The sequence below is a fragment of the Antechinus flavipes genome, chromosome 6, assembly GCF_016432865.1.
Source record: "Antechinus flavipes isolate AdamAnt ecotype Samford, QLD, Australia chromosome 6, AdamAnt_v2, whole genome shotgun sequence".
Lineage (NCBI taxonomy): Eukaryota > Metazoa > Chordata > Mammalia > Dasyuromorphia > Dasyuridae > Antechinus > Antechinus flavipes.
Window position 1 is genome coordinate 141960003 of NC_067403.1, and position 13562 is coordinate 141973564.

Sequence of the window (13562 nt, forward strand, 5' to 3'; positions counted from 1 at the left end):
TGAAAGCTGCTCCCAGAGCCCCCAAGAAAACCTCAACAGAGAACATTACATTTTAGAGGGAATATTACATTTTGGCATCCTAATGTGGGACTGACATGATCTTGATTTCAGTGGAAAAGTCTCCTTGACCCAGAAATTAGGGTGAGTACAAAAATAGACAAGGAAATTTTGTTAAAGGGCTAAAGTAGTATTTCAGCTAAAATGGGACTGATGTTTAGAAAACAGCCTTCTTTTCCCATTCAAGGAAAATGTGTAGAGAGCATTGTCAGACTTATGAAAAGCCAAGGTTTGATTGTAACTTGGGAGCAAATCATTGAACTTTTAAAAACTGTACAGTACACATCTCCTTGGTTCTCTAAGGAAAAAGAATTGAATCCAGATGAATGAAAATGAGTAGGAGAGAAACTATGTCAATTCTACAATGATAATGGATCTGACTCAATTTCCAAAGATATACTTTATACATATAATTTAATACAACTGGCTTTAGGAAATTATATAAGTTATAGAATAAAGAAAAAGAAAAAAGAGCAGGAGAGGAAGGATCCAGATAAACTAGGTGAAAAGGATAAAGAATCAGATAAGAATGGAGTTAAGTATAATTTTGAGTATGCTACTTCATAGCAAGAGCATTCCCTATCCCCTGACCTATCTCCCCCAATTAACCCTTCATGGGTGGAGAGAGAAGGAGGAGAGGAGGAGAGGCAGTAACACAATCAGCACCACCTATGAAGCAACCTATAACGAGATTACAAAAGGCACTGTTTAAGGCAAAAAAAGGACAGAATATATCTGATTTAAAAAATGCATACCCTGTGATTGCAGAACTTGACTCTTCAAGTTAACAATGGAGAAGATAACACTCCTTTAGATCTGGAAAAAATTAAGGATTTGAAAAAGGGTTGCACTCTTTATGCCAGTCCTTCTTCCCCTTAAGCTTTGAACTGGGATTCAACATGATGTACTTAATGGAATTCTGGATATTCTCAGTCCAGGATGCCAGCCAAGTGACTGTGTTGTCAAAACGCACTTTCTTGGTTTTTTTGGGTTCTCTAGCTCCATCTCCTGAGGATTCCCTCTTTTTCTTATGCAAAAATCCTTGTGATTTACTGAAGCCTCTTTCAAATCTAGTAACCAAATGTTACTAGAGAATTTGGCTTATGAAATCTTAACCCCCAATGACTAGAAATCCATAGCAAGGACATGCTTAGAACCTGGACAAAACTTGTGGCTTTTGGATATAGTGAATTATGTAGGATTCAAGCCCAATGCAATAAAGCAAACTGGAGTTAACATACAAATCACCTTTGACCAATTAGCAGGTGAAGGTCAGTACGAAGACAATTCTGCACAGACTAATTACCCCATAGCAGCTTATGAAAAAATTGCTACTGCTGCAATAAAAGCTTGGGGCACCCTCCTAGGGAAGGATGGAGGAGAATCCTTCACAAAAATAGAGCAAGGTCCCAATGAACCCTTTGCTGATTTTGTGGGATGTTTGCAAACAGCTGTCACAAGAACCATTGGAGAAAATACATCAGACAACTGGCTAAGGAAAATGCTAATGAGGTTTGCAGAAGAATTATATGGGGACTACACAAAGATGCTGCTTTAGAGGAGATCATAAGACACTGTGCCACAGTGGGCACAAGTACTTATTATTCCCAGACTATGATGAACATGGGAAGACAAGGTCTCTCTTGGAAAGAGACTTCTAGAGAGAACTGGCGATGTTTTCAATGTGGAAAAGTTGGACATCTAAGAGCTTAGTGTAGATATGGAGATAGAATGAGGGGACAGGGTGAGAGGATAAAACCCAAAATGCATGTCCAAAATGCAACTGAAGCTTCCATTGAGCCTCAGAATGTAGATTGACTCAGGGAAATGAGAGGCAGGACCTAGCTCCAAGATATCAAACAAAAGACAACTGGGGCATGATGGCAGCCTAGGTTACACCTTTAGAAGTTCAGGACTCTTATGTGATCAATCAGCCAAAAAAGTAATCAGATGGCAGAAAGGGATTACAATTGAAGAGAATACAGGCTTTTTAACCCAACAGAAGGGCAGTGTCCAGTATGAGCAGCTCCAATATAAAGAGTAGCTCCAATGTAATTGCCAAGTGATGAGGAGAAATATAGAAAGTGGTAAATAGAAAGGACTAGATAGGCTCATTGCTTGGGAGAAAAGGTTTGCTTGTATTTCTACAGATGATGAAGGAAACAGATGAGTGGCAATGAGCACCTGGAAAGAGAAAAAGAGAAAAGCCTCAAAACAAAGAAGACCTAAGAACAAAATCTGCAGGAATTAGTGGATTACCTAACACAAGATGAGACTATTGCAGGACTTCAAAACTTGCAGGAATTATTGGATTCCTGGCACATGAAGTAATGAATGGACAATAGATTCCTTTTAGACTATTTCTAGGACTTATGGACATATATAATTCCTCATGTTGATTCATGCTATTTGTCACATCACTACTAGCCTGTGTTACTATGTGCTTATGTAATTTGTGTAATTATGTGTAATACCTCCCATATTGATGAATTTATGTATACCTGTTTTTAAGAGTGAGACCCTTCAGAAACCCGCTAATCTGATTTGATTTCCTATTTCCTTTGACCTTTTCATCTCCCTCCCTGAGACCTCAGAGAAGGCATGATCACCTTCTTTCATGGTATTTTCATCCCTTTTTTGAGCAGTCAGGGAAGACATGATCACCTCCTTTTTTGGGGTTCTTACCTCCTTGAGAAGTCAGGGAGGTCATGACTATCTATGTTCTAAAACAAAAGAAAGTGGGAGATGTTATGGACCAGAACTCTGAACATGAAACAAAGGATTCTTACAATGTACTGAGTCAGTGGAATTGATAGAGACAATAGTTATCTAATTTAGCATGATTCAGTATGATTAATTTAATCCTACAAGGAGATGTTATGGGCCAGAACTTGAAACAAGGTACTAAGTGGAATTGAGACAGTGGTTAAATCTACTTTAGCATGATTTAATCCTACAACAAATAATGGTTTCCTAGTGATATAATGATTGGTATATACTCAGTGTGGATCATATAAGGGAGAAGCTCTCAGGGCCAGAAAAGACAAGTGCACTAGAAGCTCTTGGAGACTGAGACAGATTCATTCTATCATCCACCTTTGTGGTGACTGCAGGCTGAAGCAAAAACCTTTGGATTCGAAAAGATTCAGAGGACAGAGAAGGAGGCAGGAGCTTAAGCTCTTGGAAGCAAGGAGAGAGGTAGGCCTCTAAGAAAACTAGCCGACCCCCAAGTGAAGGAGATAGGACTTTGAAGGTGACAATAAAGGATTTGGACTTTAACACCTGGCTGTACTTGTGGTGACTACTGAACTGAAAGGAAGGCTGCTCCCAGAGACCCCAAGAAAACCTTAACAGAGAACATTACATTTTAGAGAGAATATTCCATGGGATTATGGAGAAAAATGCTTTAAAATTATTTAAATGAATAATGTTGAAAGATATTGGGTATCTTGAAAACCAAAATACTTAATACATTTGGATGTAATTAATATTTTGGCTCTCTATTCCCCAATCAGTCTAAATAAATAGATGTTCATTCTATTGAAATCAGAAAACAAAAATGCCATTCTTCAGTCTTCCTTGACCATCTGATAATTGTAGTTTATCCAGGGAAACTTCAAGCCATTCCATGTGTTTGAAAGCCTTGTGGTGTAATGGGAAGCAAATATTTCTTGAATTCAGAAAAACAGCAGCTGTGTGAATTCAGATAAATTATGCTTCTGAGCCTCATTTTTCTTGTCTGCAAAATGGAAATAATATTTACACTATTTGTAATATAATATACTTCATATGGTTGTTACAGGGAAAGCATTTTGCATAATTTAAAGGGTTCTTTAAATATGAGTTTGTTTTTAAGGGAAAAAAGAGACTGGAGGAAATTTAGGGAAAAAACAAAAAACATAAGCTCCTTGGGAGCAGAGATAATTTTCTATCTTGGTATTCCCAGTGCTAGCACATAGTAGGCATTTAACAAATGCCTATTGATTGGCTGATTGAAGATCTTGAATTTTCTTCAGTACAGTACTGATACACACACACACACACACACACACACACACACACACACACATATATATATGACACAAGACTGAAAAAATTGTCTCAATTTGGTAAAATATTTAAACCCTCAGAATCCATAAATACTTAACTAGGGTTTATATGTCAAGATTGTTATATACAAAGGAATTTAATTCTTTTAAGAATCTTTCATGTTGTATTTTAGTTTTCTGTCTGAAATAGTTGAGACTTCTGCATTTACACACTGGTTTATTTTGGTTTTGTACTTCACTGGGGATATAAAGATTAAAATTAAAGTTTTAAACTATTTAAAAACCAATTTCAAGATTCATTCATTCATCAGGCATGTATTAAGGGACTGCCATGTGCCATACAATGTTGAATAGGCACTTATAATAACAAAGAAAAAAATAAAATAAAATAACTCTTGCCTTTCAGGAGCTTGCATTTTGTTAAGATTAGAGAGAGAAGAACTTGTAAAATTAAATGTAAAACCCAAAGTGAATAACAAAGAATTTGTATTTGAAGCACCTCTGAAGCATCACTATAATCTTCCTGTAGGAGCTTGGCATTCCAGTTGAGTCATAGATTCTAAGAAGTAGATAAGGGGTACCATCCATGCAAAGGCATGGAAACAGTTGACAGAATCTTGTATATGGGGAACAGAAAGCAAATTTCAGGTGCTTCAATTCAATATTTGATGAATGTTTGTGCCTATGGGTGTACAGAAGTAACATGATAAAGATCTTTAAAAGATTAGTCTTTAGGGGAGATCAGGCAGCACATGAAGAATAGTTAGAAACACAGATAAAAAATAATATCTAATGAAGTACAAAGTGGACTATAATCAGGTACCAAGATTTGCATTTAAGATACTATATTGTGGATGGAGAGCAAAAGGAAAGGTCTGTATTAACTAGAATTTAAGTGAAGGTTTCATAGAGGATCTAGATTACGATCAGAATTTTAAGGATAGTTAAAAACTAGGTAGGTGAAGAAGGGTGAAGAGGGAGAATGGCAAAAGCAAAAATAAAGATGTAGAAATGAATCTTAGAATATGTATTAAGCACCTCCAGTGTGCCAAGCACTGGCCCTACCAGGAAGGGATACAAACACTAAAATGACATGATTTTTGCCCTTTAGGAAGTGACATTTCTAAGTGCTACATTAGCTATGAAAGTGTTTCCACTATTTATCACTTGCAGTTTTGTCAAGCTGATGCTCTGCTACTTTAGCAATTCCATCTCAGGAAGGTAAAAACAGTTATTTCCCTTAAAGTCTAACAACTCTCATACTCTCAGGTCTGAGAATGAGCCACCTTCTATCAATAAAAGTATATATCTGGTCACAAAAGAAAAAGTCACATCTCCTGGCATGCCCTCTGGCTTTGATTCTGAGAGTGGTTCATTTTAAAGTATTCAGCCCACATAATTATTGTTATATTAGGCATCTGATGATATGCTGTTACTCTAAACCTCTACTCCCCTTCACTCCTTCTAAAACTTACCTCAAAAACTGTATAGTGTTCTTTTATTCTTCCACTAAATGCCCTAATAATATTGAAGGTTTCTAAGTTTTTTTTTTCTTTGAGAAACTGCTGTTACATAATTTTCACTTAGTCTAATACCAAAGGTATCATTTGGTCATAGATTTTGAGTTGTATAAAATCATATAAGTATTCTAATTCAACCCAGTGAGGAAACTGAAACTCTGAGAAGGAAGTTACACAAAGTAAAGCCAAGACTTGACTCCAGATGGTTGGTCTCAAAGTCCAAGGTTCTTTCTGCTACATCATGTTTCCTGTTCTTTATGAGGTAGCTCCTAAAATGGAATGCTTATTTCTTAAAAGATTTGTTGTTTTTAATTTTTTCCCTTTTGAATAATTAACCTGGTACTTTGTGAACTAATACATTTATACACTGAAAATATTCTTTTGTACAATATATTTATAAATTCCCCATCATGGACAGGCTGTCTTGTTAAATGCTGGTTATTTTAATAGTTATCAAAGGATTTATACTTTTTCTTAAATACAAATCATTTTTTCCTTTAAAAAAACTTAAATGCAAAATAAGAAACAAATATAATTTGTTAAACATTTTTTCTTACTACTTCAAACTTTTTCCCCCTAAACATAGGCTGTTTTAGGACCTCTTGCTTTAGAAGCAGGAAGAAGTAAGAACCTAACTCATTTGGAAGTATACGCAAAGAACGTGATGACCATGGCGTTTCTGGCAATCTTGATCACAGCTCCAAATGGGGCTCTACTCATTGGCTTAGTGGGACCTAAAGTGCTTTCATTAGACAAGCCTGAAGAAGCAGGAGAGATTATTTCTTAATTAATTTCTTAGATGGGGGAAAGAGATGCTTTTTTCAAAAAGTGAGAAACATTTTTACCACCTGTATGTGTTAATAAAATTCTGATATTGTGGAAAGTGGAAAGTTAACTAATGGGAGTGGAATCTAAGGCTTATACACATCTGCAAATATATAGCTTTCTCTACTGTTTTCCTCTTCAATTTTCTACATCTCCTTCTTGAAAAATTAGTATGGCCTTACAACATCTGTTCACTATTAAGAATTCCCAGAAGGTGTAGTTAGCAATAATTACAGATAGAAAATAATAGCATAAAGTTATCAAAGAGGCCTAAGAAAAGTGGAAACAAAATGCACTAAGCCAAAAAACAAACAAAAACAGTAAATACTCCTCTGCTGAATATTAGGGAGGATGGAGTATCGAAAGTAACAACAAGAAAAAACTTCATTATTATTTATAAGTAAATCTCTCAAAAAGAAGTGAAAACCTCTTTCATAATAATCAGTGGACTGCAAGAAATACCAGCAAAATACTATAAGGAAGAAAACAGTTTCATCTTTGAACAACTGAACTTAACAGAAGGAATCTCTCTTTCATTAGAAAACTGATCTTAACAAACTTCTTTATAGATCCTATTTCAAGAATAGTGAAAGAACAAAATTACAGTTCAGTTACTTCTATCCTTCCCTTAACAAATGATACAATGTTCAAACAATGATTTTAAGGCAATTTTATTTGCAATTGTAAAACAAAACATTTTAAATGGGAGAAAACAGAAATTTCATAGTTTTTTTTTTTACTTGCTATAGAAAAAAACAACATTCTTGCATTGAGAACAAGTCATTTTTAATACTCTTGAGAACTAAAATTGTCACAGACTCCATTGTGGTATTTTCAATATTTTCGTTTTCCTTTCCAATACCAAAGGCTTTTTATTTTATATATTTATAGAGTGAATTGATTGAGTTACATCTTGAGCTGTGCTCAAAGTGGAGACCAGTCCCAAAAGTCACAATCCATTTGTTCTTGAGTCTTTTCGATTGGACATGTAAGGAACAATGCAAAAGTTCTCTTAAGGACCACCAAGAGACTCTGCGTTTCAATATGCCCTCTTTCTTTCAGAGAAGTCTCTAAGTTCTAGAGTTCTATCATTTTCCCCCTCAATCTACCCAAGCAAGGAAGATAGTGATCTTTGTAGGACAAAGCAGGACAGTTGCACACTCTTTTTGTAATAAGAGAATTAACATGATGGATCCATTCCTATTTTGGTGGATTGGTTTTATGAGTGTTTTACCAAAGACAGCAAAAAACTTTAAATATTAAACTTGTGTGAGCATTAGATTTTTTTAAATAGACAAGTTAGTATAAATATAAAGAAAACAGTGTATAAGTGATAGTTTGTATTTACTCTCTTCTCTATCTCAGACATCAACTTCTTTATGCTCATTTTTTTTCTGGCCTGATAACTTAAAAACTAATTTTTAAAAATTAGGTCTAAAGTGCAACACTTTAGATAATATATAAGATTAACTATCTATTCACACTATCCCTTCCAGGTAAGAAGTAGAAAATGACCTGTATCTTTAAGTAGCAATGCCTCTCCTTGCAGACATAAATCAAATGTAAACAAATCATTTTCAGAAGGAAATAGGTCACTAACTGCATCCTGAACCTTTATTGATGGTTACTCTACTCCATTAAATAGTTCTCTATGAATATTAGATTTAATTTCTTACAAATTCATTGTACCCAAATGTTTCTGGTTTAAAAAACAATGTGATAGGTACAATATAACTTTAAATTTATATTTCTAAAACTTATCATAATTTTAGAAATGTAATTTTTATTAAATTAAAATTATTTATTCATATATGTATCTACTATATGTGTATATATTTATAGAATGTTTATTTTTATTTAAAATAAATAAGTTTTTCACCACATAAATTTATCAAGTATCTTTTTTGTTACATTTTAATTTTGAAAGTTTTATACTTCCACTTGCAATTTAATAACTAAACATAACACATTTGATTCTTTACTCTATGTCTTACACTTGCATTGACTACTTGAAAATAACAAAATATGGAAAAGTTTTAAGTTAATAAGTTATGCATTTGTACACATTGTTTTCTTGTCTGATGATCTGGTTGGTTTACATTTTTTAACCCCTAGTATTCTCTAGTACCTTTTCAGAATTGAGCGAGTCTGTTCTTTTGCTGTTGGTTTTAAATCCCACTATGTTCTACTCTCTACCCCTTTTTTAAGAGGCCAATGTTTTAGTACTCCAGTTCCATTTAGCCATTAAAATAAGATTAATTTTTACAAAGACATATTTACTTGAAAGGTATAGCAAGAACACACACACAAACATTTCCTCCCAATATCTATTAATCCCTTTATGCTAAGCAGGCCACTTTGGTATCCTAGGAAGAAAAGAAATTTAGATTCAAAGTTTAATTCAATTCCTATAAGCATTAATACCACCTAGTCCAAATTTCTTAGATCTTCCCTGATGGGCTAATGGAATACTAATCTTCCCAATCCAGTTCATCCTCCTTTGTACTAGAATGATGCAAATTCTTGAAGCCTTACATCTTTTCCCCCCCTACCTATTCTTTTTTCATACTTTTATTAAGCTATCCTTATTAAGGCTATGTTCCCTGAATGTATAGAACATTTTGAAAAAATTTAAAAGAGAGGAGAAAAGAAACATTTATAACATTATTTGCTGATTTCTTCTTAGTTGCAATTTGAAGGGATATAAGAATGCCACCTTTGACATTTTCACATTCTTTTTGGATCTCTCAAAATTACAACAGTGAGTGTCTTTGAAATTGAGGCATCTTTGGATGAATTTCTTCTATATTTCACTGGTTGTTCCTCCTTCAGTCATTAAAGTTTTAAAATCCAAATATGCCATTCCAATTTCCATTGCTAAAAAATATTAGATTGCCATTTAGCTACAATTCTTCCCCCCTTTCCCCCAAGACTATTTTATTTTTCCAAATACACCTAAAGACAGTTTCCAACATTCCTTTTGGTAAGATTTTATGTTGAAGCATTACATCTATTTTTTTTCCCTCTGAGGCAATTCAGGGTCACACAGCTAGGAAGTATTAGGTGTCTGAATCCAAATTTGAACTCAGGTTCTCTTTACTTCAGGGCTGATGCTCTATTCATTGCTCCACCTAGCTGCCCTGAGGGCATTACATCTTTATCAAATACTAGTCTGATCATGTCACCCCTTGTAGATAATCTCAAAGGAAAGGCACTAGCATTGAGGTAGACCAGAAAAGGTTTCCTGTGGAAGGAAGATGGGCTTTTTTAAGTTGTTTAGTCGTGCTCGACTTTTTGTGACCCTATTTGTGGTTTTTTGGCAAAGATACTGGAGTAGTTTACCATTTCCTTCTCCAGATCATTTTACAGATGAGGAAATTGTGGCAAACAGGATTACATGACTTGTCCAAGGTCAACACAGTATCTGAGACCAGATTTAAACTCATGAAGATGACTTCCTGAATCCAAACCTGGCACTCTAGAAAGATAGGTCCTATTATGATCTAATTTTATAAATGAGGAAACTAAGGTAACAGAAGTGACTTATTGAACATTACACAACCAGAATGTATCTGAGTTTGGACTTGAATTCAGGTCTTCCTGACTTCAGACCCACTAGCTATCCTCTGCACCAATTAGCTGCCACCATTTTTGCTTTACTTTGTATCTTAGCATATAGTTGATGTTTTAAAATGCTTGTTGACTGGATTGGATAAATTAAATAGTCTAGTGTCAGGAGGCAGATTTGATCTCATAGATAATTGTTGAAACCTGATGGGATGGGGATGGGATCATTTTTGGAAGAGATTGGGTTGGGTGGGAGTTTCCTAGACCTACGATGTTGTTGTTTGTCCTTCATTTTTTTTTCCTTTCTTTTTTTTCCTTTTTTCTTTTTATTTTTTTTGCTGAGGCAATTGGGGTTAAGTGCCCAGGGTCACATAGCTAGGAAGTATTAAGTGTCTTGAGACCCAGATTTGAACTCAGGTCTTCCTGACTTCAGGGCTGGTGCTTTATCCACTTCATTATCTAGCTGCCCCTGTCCTTCATTTTTGAAGAAGGCCAATGACAACACAGTGATAGATATCATGAGTATAGGAAATTCCCTCTGCCAACATGGATTGACAACTACTCTGTATCCTTCCCTGTCTTAAAGAGTTTTCCAGGGTCACACAGTGTAGAACACATGTGTTTCTAACTTCAGGACCTGTAGTGTAGCCACTATTTCACATGCCTTTCAAGTTATAATTTTCTACAAAATATATAATTCCTTCTCTTGAAGGAGTTTATATTCTATCAGGGAAGCTATCTTAAATAAAATTTAGTAAAAAGGAGAGATTATCTGTAATGCATTTAGGAAAATACGTGTATGTTTAATGATCCTAACTGCTCAATCTACAAAATTCATGGAATCATACTATTGAGAACTGGAAGCAGGGCTCTGCCAGAGCCATCTTGTGTTTTTATTATTTTGTTCATTGCTTAGACTTTGAAGAAAATAATAATGGAGATTAAACTTTAAAGTATGTCATGTATTTTTAAAGGACTGGGTTTTTTTTTTTCATTCATTAAAAAAATTCTGAGTTTTAAATTTTCTATTCCCTCCCATCCAGTGAGAAGGCAATTTCTATGATACCCATATGTGAAATCATGAAAAACATTTCTATACTAGCTTATAAAACCATGGAAATAAGCAAGAAAAATAAAATGGAAAAGTGTTTCAGTATTCAAAAAAAAGCAATAGTTTTCTACTTCCCAAAGTAACAGGAAGTGATCGTGTCTTCAGAGTAACTTACATCTATCAACTGACCAGAAAAAGGAAGGAATAAGGTCAGAAAACAAACTACAAATTTTTCACAGCTATAGGAGGGACTGCAAAATATCAGTCAAAAATAGAGCAGCTGATCACTTTTTACGTACCTTAGTATTTATTATCTCATTCTTCAAAGATGGGGAAACCATCTGGGAAGAGGAAGGGAAATCCTTTTCTCAGTATGATTCTCGTCAAAAATGAGGAACTGGTTGCTAGAATAAAAATGATGTGAGCCTTCTAGGGAAGTGACTATTCATTCCTTCTTAGAAACTGTGATGACTCTGATGGGCTCCTCAGATTTGGGGGAGGGTCAATATCAAATAGTTCGCTTACAAGTAGGGGAGGATTGCTGAGCCTCAGAATTTACCAAGAGACTTTTAAGTCCAAGAGAGAGATGAGAAATTCCTGGGAATGAAATTCTGAAAACATAGAGACAGACCACTGGTTAATTCACTAAACAAAAAATCAACAAGCATTTATTGAATTTTAACAGACATATACAGAACATAGTCAAGGAAAGGTACTGGGGGATGAATTAAAAAAAAAAAAAGAGGCCCAATCCTAACAATATTTTCAGTAATATTAAAATAAAAGATAATGAAAGAATGTTTTTTGTTTGTTGTAGTTCATTCATGTCTGACTCTTGATGAGACCCCATTTGAGGGTTTTCTTGACAAAGATAATGGAGAAATTTGCCATCCAATGGATCCATTTTGGTCAGACATTTGAGGTTAATGATTTGCCCAAAGTCAAACAGCTAGGAACTGTGTGAGGCTGGATGTGAATTCTGATTATGCTGACTCCAGCCCTCCCATTACACCATCAGCTGCTTGTTTGTTGTTGTTGTTGTTGTTGTTTGTTTTTAATGGATTTTTTTTTTATACTGGAGGAAAGAAAAGAATCAAAAACATTAATCACTGTTTGGACTGAATTAGATGTTGTTGACCCATGTTATGAAGAGGATTGAACACTTCAGTATTTTGCTTCTGTTTTCTCTGACCAAATGAATGATCTTTGGATAGAAAAGGACAGAATAAAAATACCTAGTTGATACTGTGATAAGAAAGTTTCCTTTAATGAGTTCAACTCATCAGACTCAGATGAACTACAACCTGTAGTACTGAAAGAATTTGTCAAGTGTGATTGCTGAATTACAATTAGTGATATTTCAAAAATCAGGGAAAATGGGAAACAAATAGATCGCTAATGAACATCCTATTGGTTCTGAATCTACTTAATTATATTATGTAATCTTCTCCCTCTCCATGTTTTCCACAAGAGACTTTGTGAAATCCTTTACAAAAGTTTAAGGAAATTACTACAACATCTTCTTAAACTACAAGTGATTATCTCTATAAAAACAAAAAGGAATAAGATTAGCACGTCATTTCTTTGATCATTGCTTTCTTTTCTAGATATGTATACTTTACAAACTGATTAAACCTTCCCATGTAACAGAGGAAACAAAGCAAAAGCTGATCTTGTGATCTTGTCTTATAATATATACCACATTCTGCTCTCATGTCTTTCATTATCTGCTCTAGTCGAGGACTGGTTTTTCAATTATTCAGAATTTGGCTCCCACTCAGTACAACAGTTCAATAGTGCAAACTATTATGTTATTATAGTGCAGCCATTCTCAAAGTATAGTAGAGGGACACTTTGTAGTCTCTGAGATCATTTCAGGGGATTCACAAGACTCTTTTTATAATAATACTAAAATATTTGAATTTCAAATATGATAAATGTTAATAGATATAACCCACATAAAAGCTCTTGGGGACAATTCCTCAATAATTTTTAACAATGGGACCTGAAACTTTTTTTTTTACTGAATAATAGTAATGATTTATTATAGATACATACAAATGTATACATTGAATCTAACTAAAAGGAGATTTTAAAAATAAGATAAGATATATGCATGGGTAATTTTTCAGCATTGACTCTTGCAAAACCCTCTTTTTCAACTTTTCCCCTCCTTCCCTCCACCACCTCCCCTAGATGGCAGGCAGACCCATACATGTTAAATATGTTAAAGTATGTTAAATATATAATGTATACATATCCATACAGTTATTTTGCTGCACAAGAAAAATCGGACTTAGACATAAGGTAAAAATAACCTAAGAAGGAAATCAAAAAAGCAGACAAAAACAGAGGGAGTGGAAATGCTATGTTGTGGTTCATATTCATTTCCCATAGTTCTTTCCCTCACTGTAGCTGGTTCTCTTCATTGTTGACCAAATGGAACTGATTTGGTTCATCTCATTGTTGAAGACAGCCATGTCCATTAGAATT

General features: G+C 34.5%; 1 protein-coding gene across 2 annotated transcripts in view; it reads left to right on the forward strand.

The window, feature by feature from the left end:
* Window positions 1–13562, forward strand: part of SLC9B1 (solute carrier family 9 member B1) — a 92669-nt gene that overhangs the window by 71085 nt on the left and 8022 nt on the right. Inside the window, exon 12 of one of the 2 annotated variants that reach the window (XM_051966166.1) lies at window positions 6213–6516. The exons of the other annotated variant lie outside the window; for it this stretch is intronic. Within the exon in view, the coding sequence (XP_051822126.1) occupies window positions 6213–6413 (201 nt within the window). The 3' untranslated portion in view covers window positions 6414–6516. Of the gene's footprint in view, window positions 1–6212; window positions 6517–13562 lie in introns of those variants that run through there. 2 annotated transcript variants of the gene reach the window in all.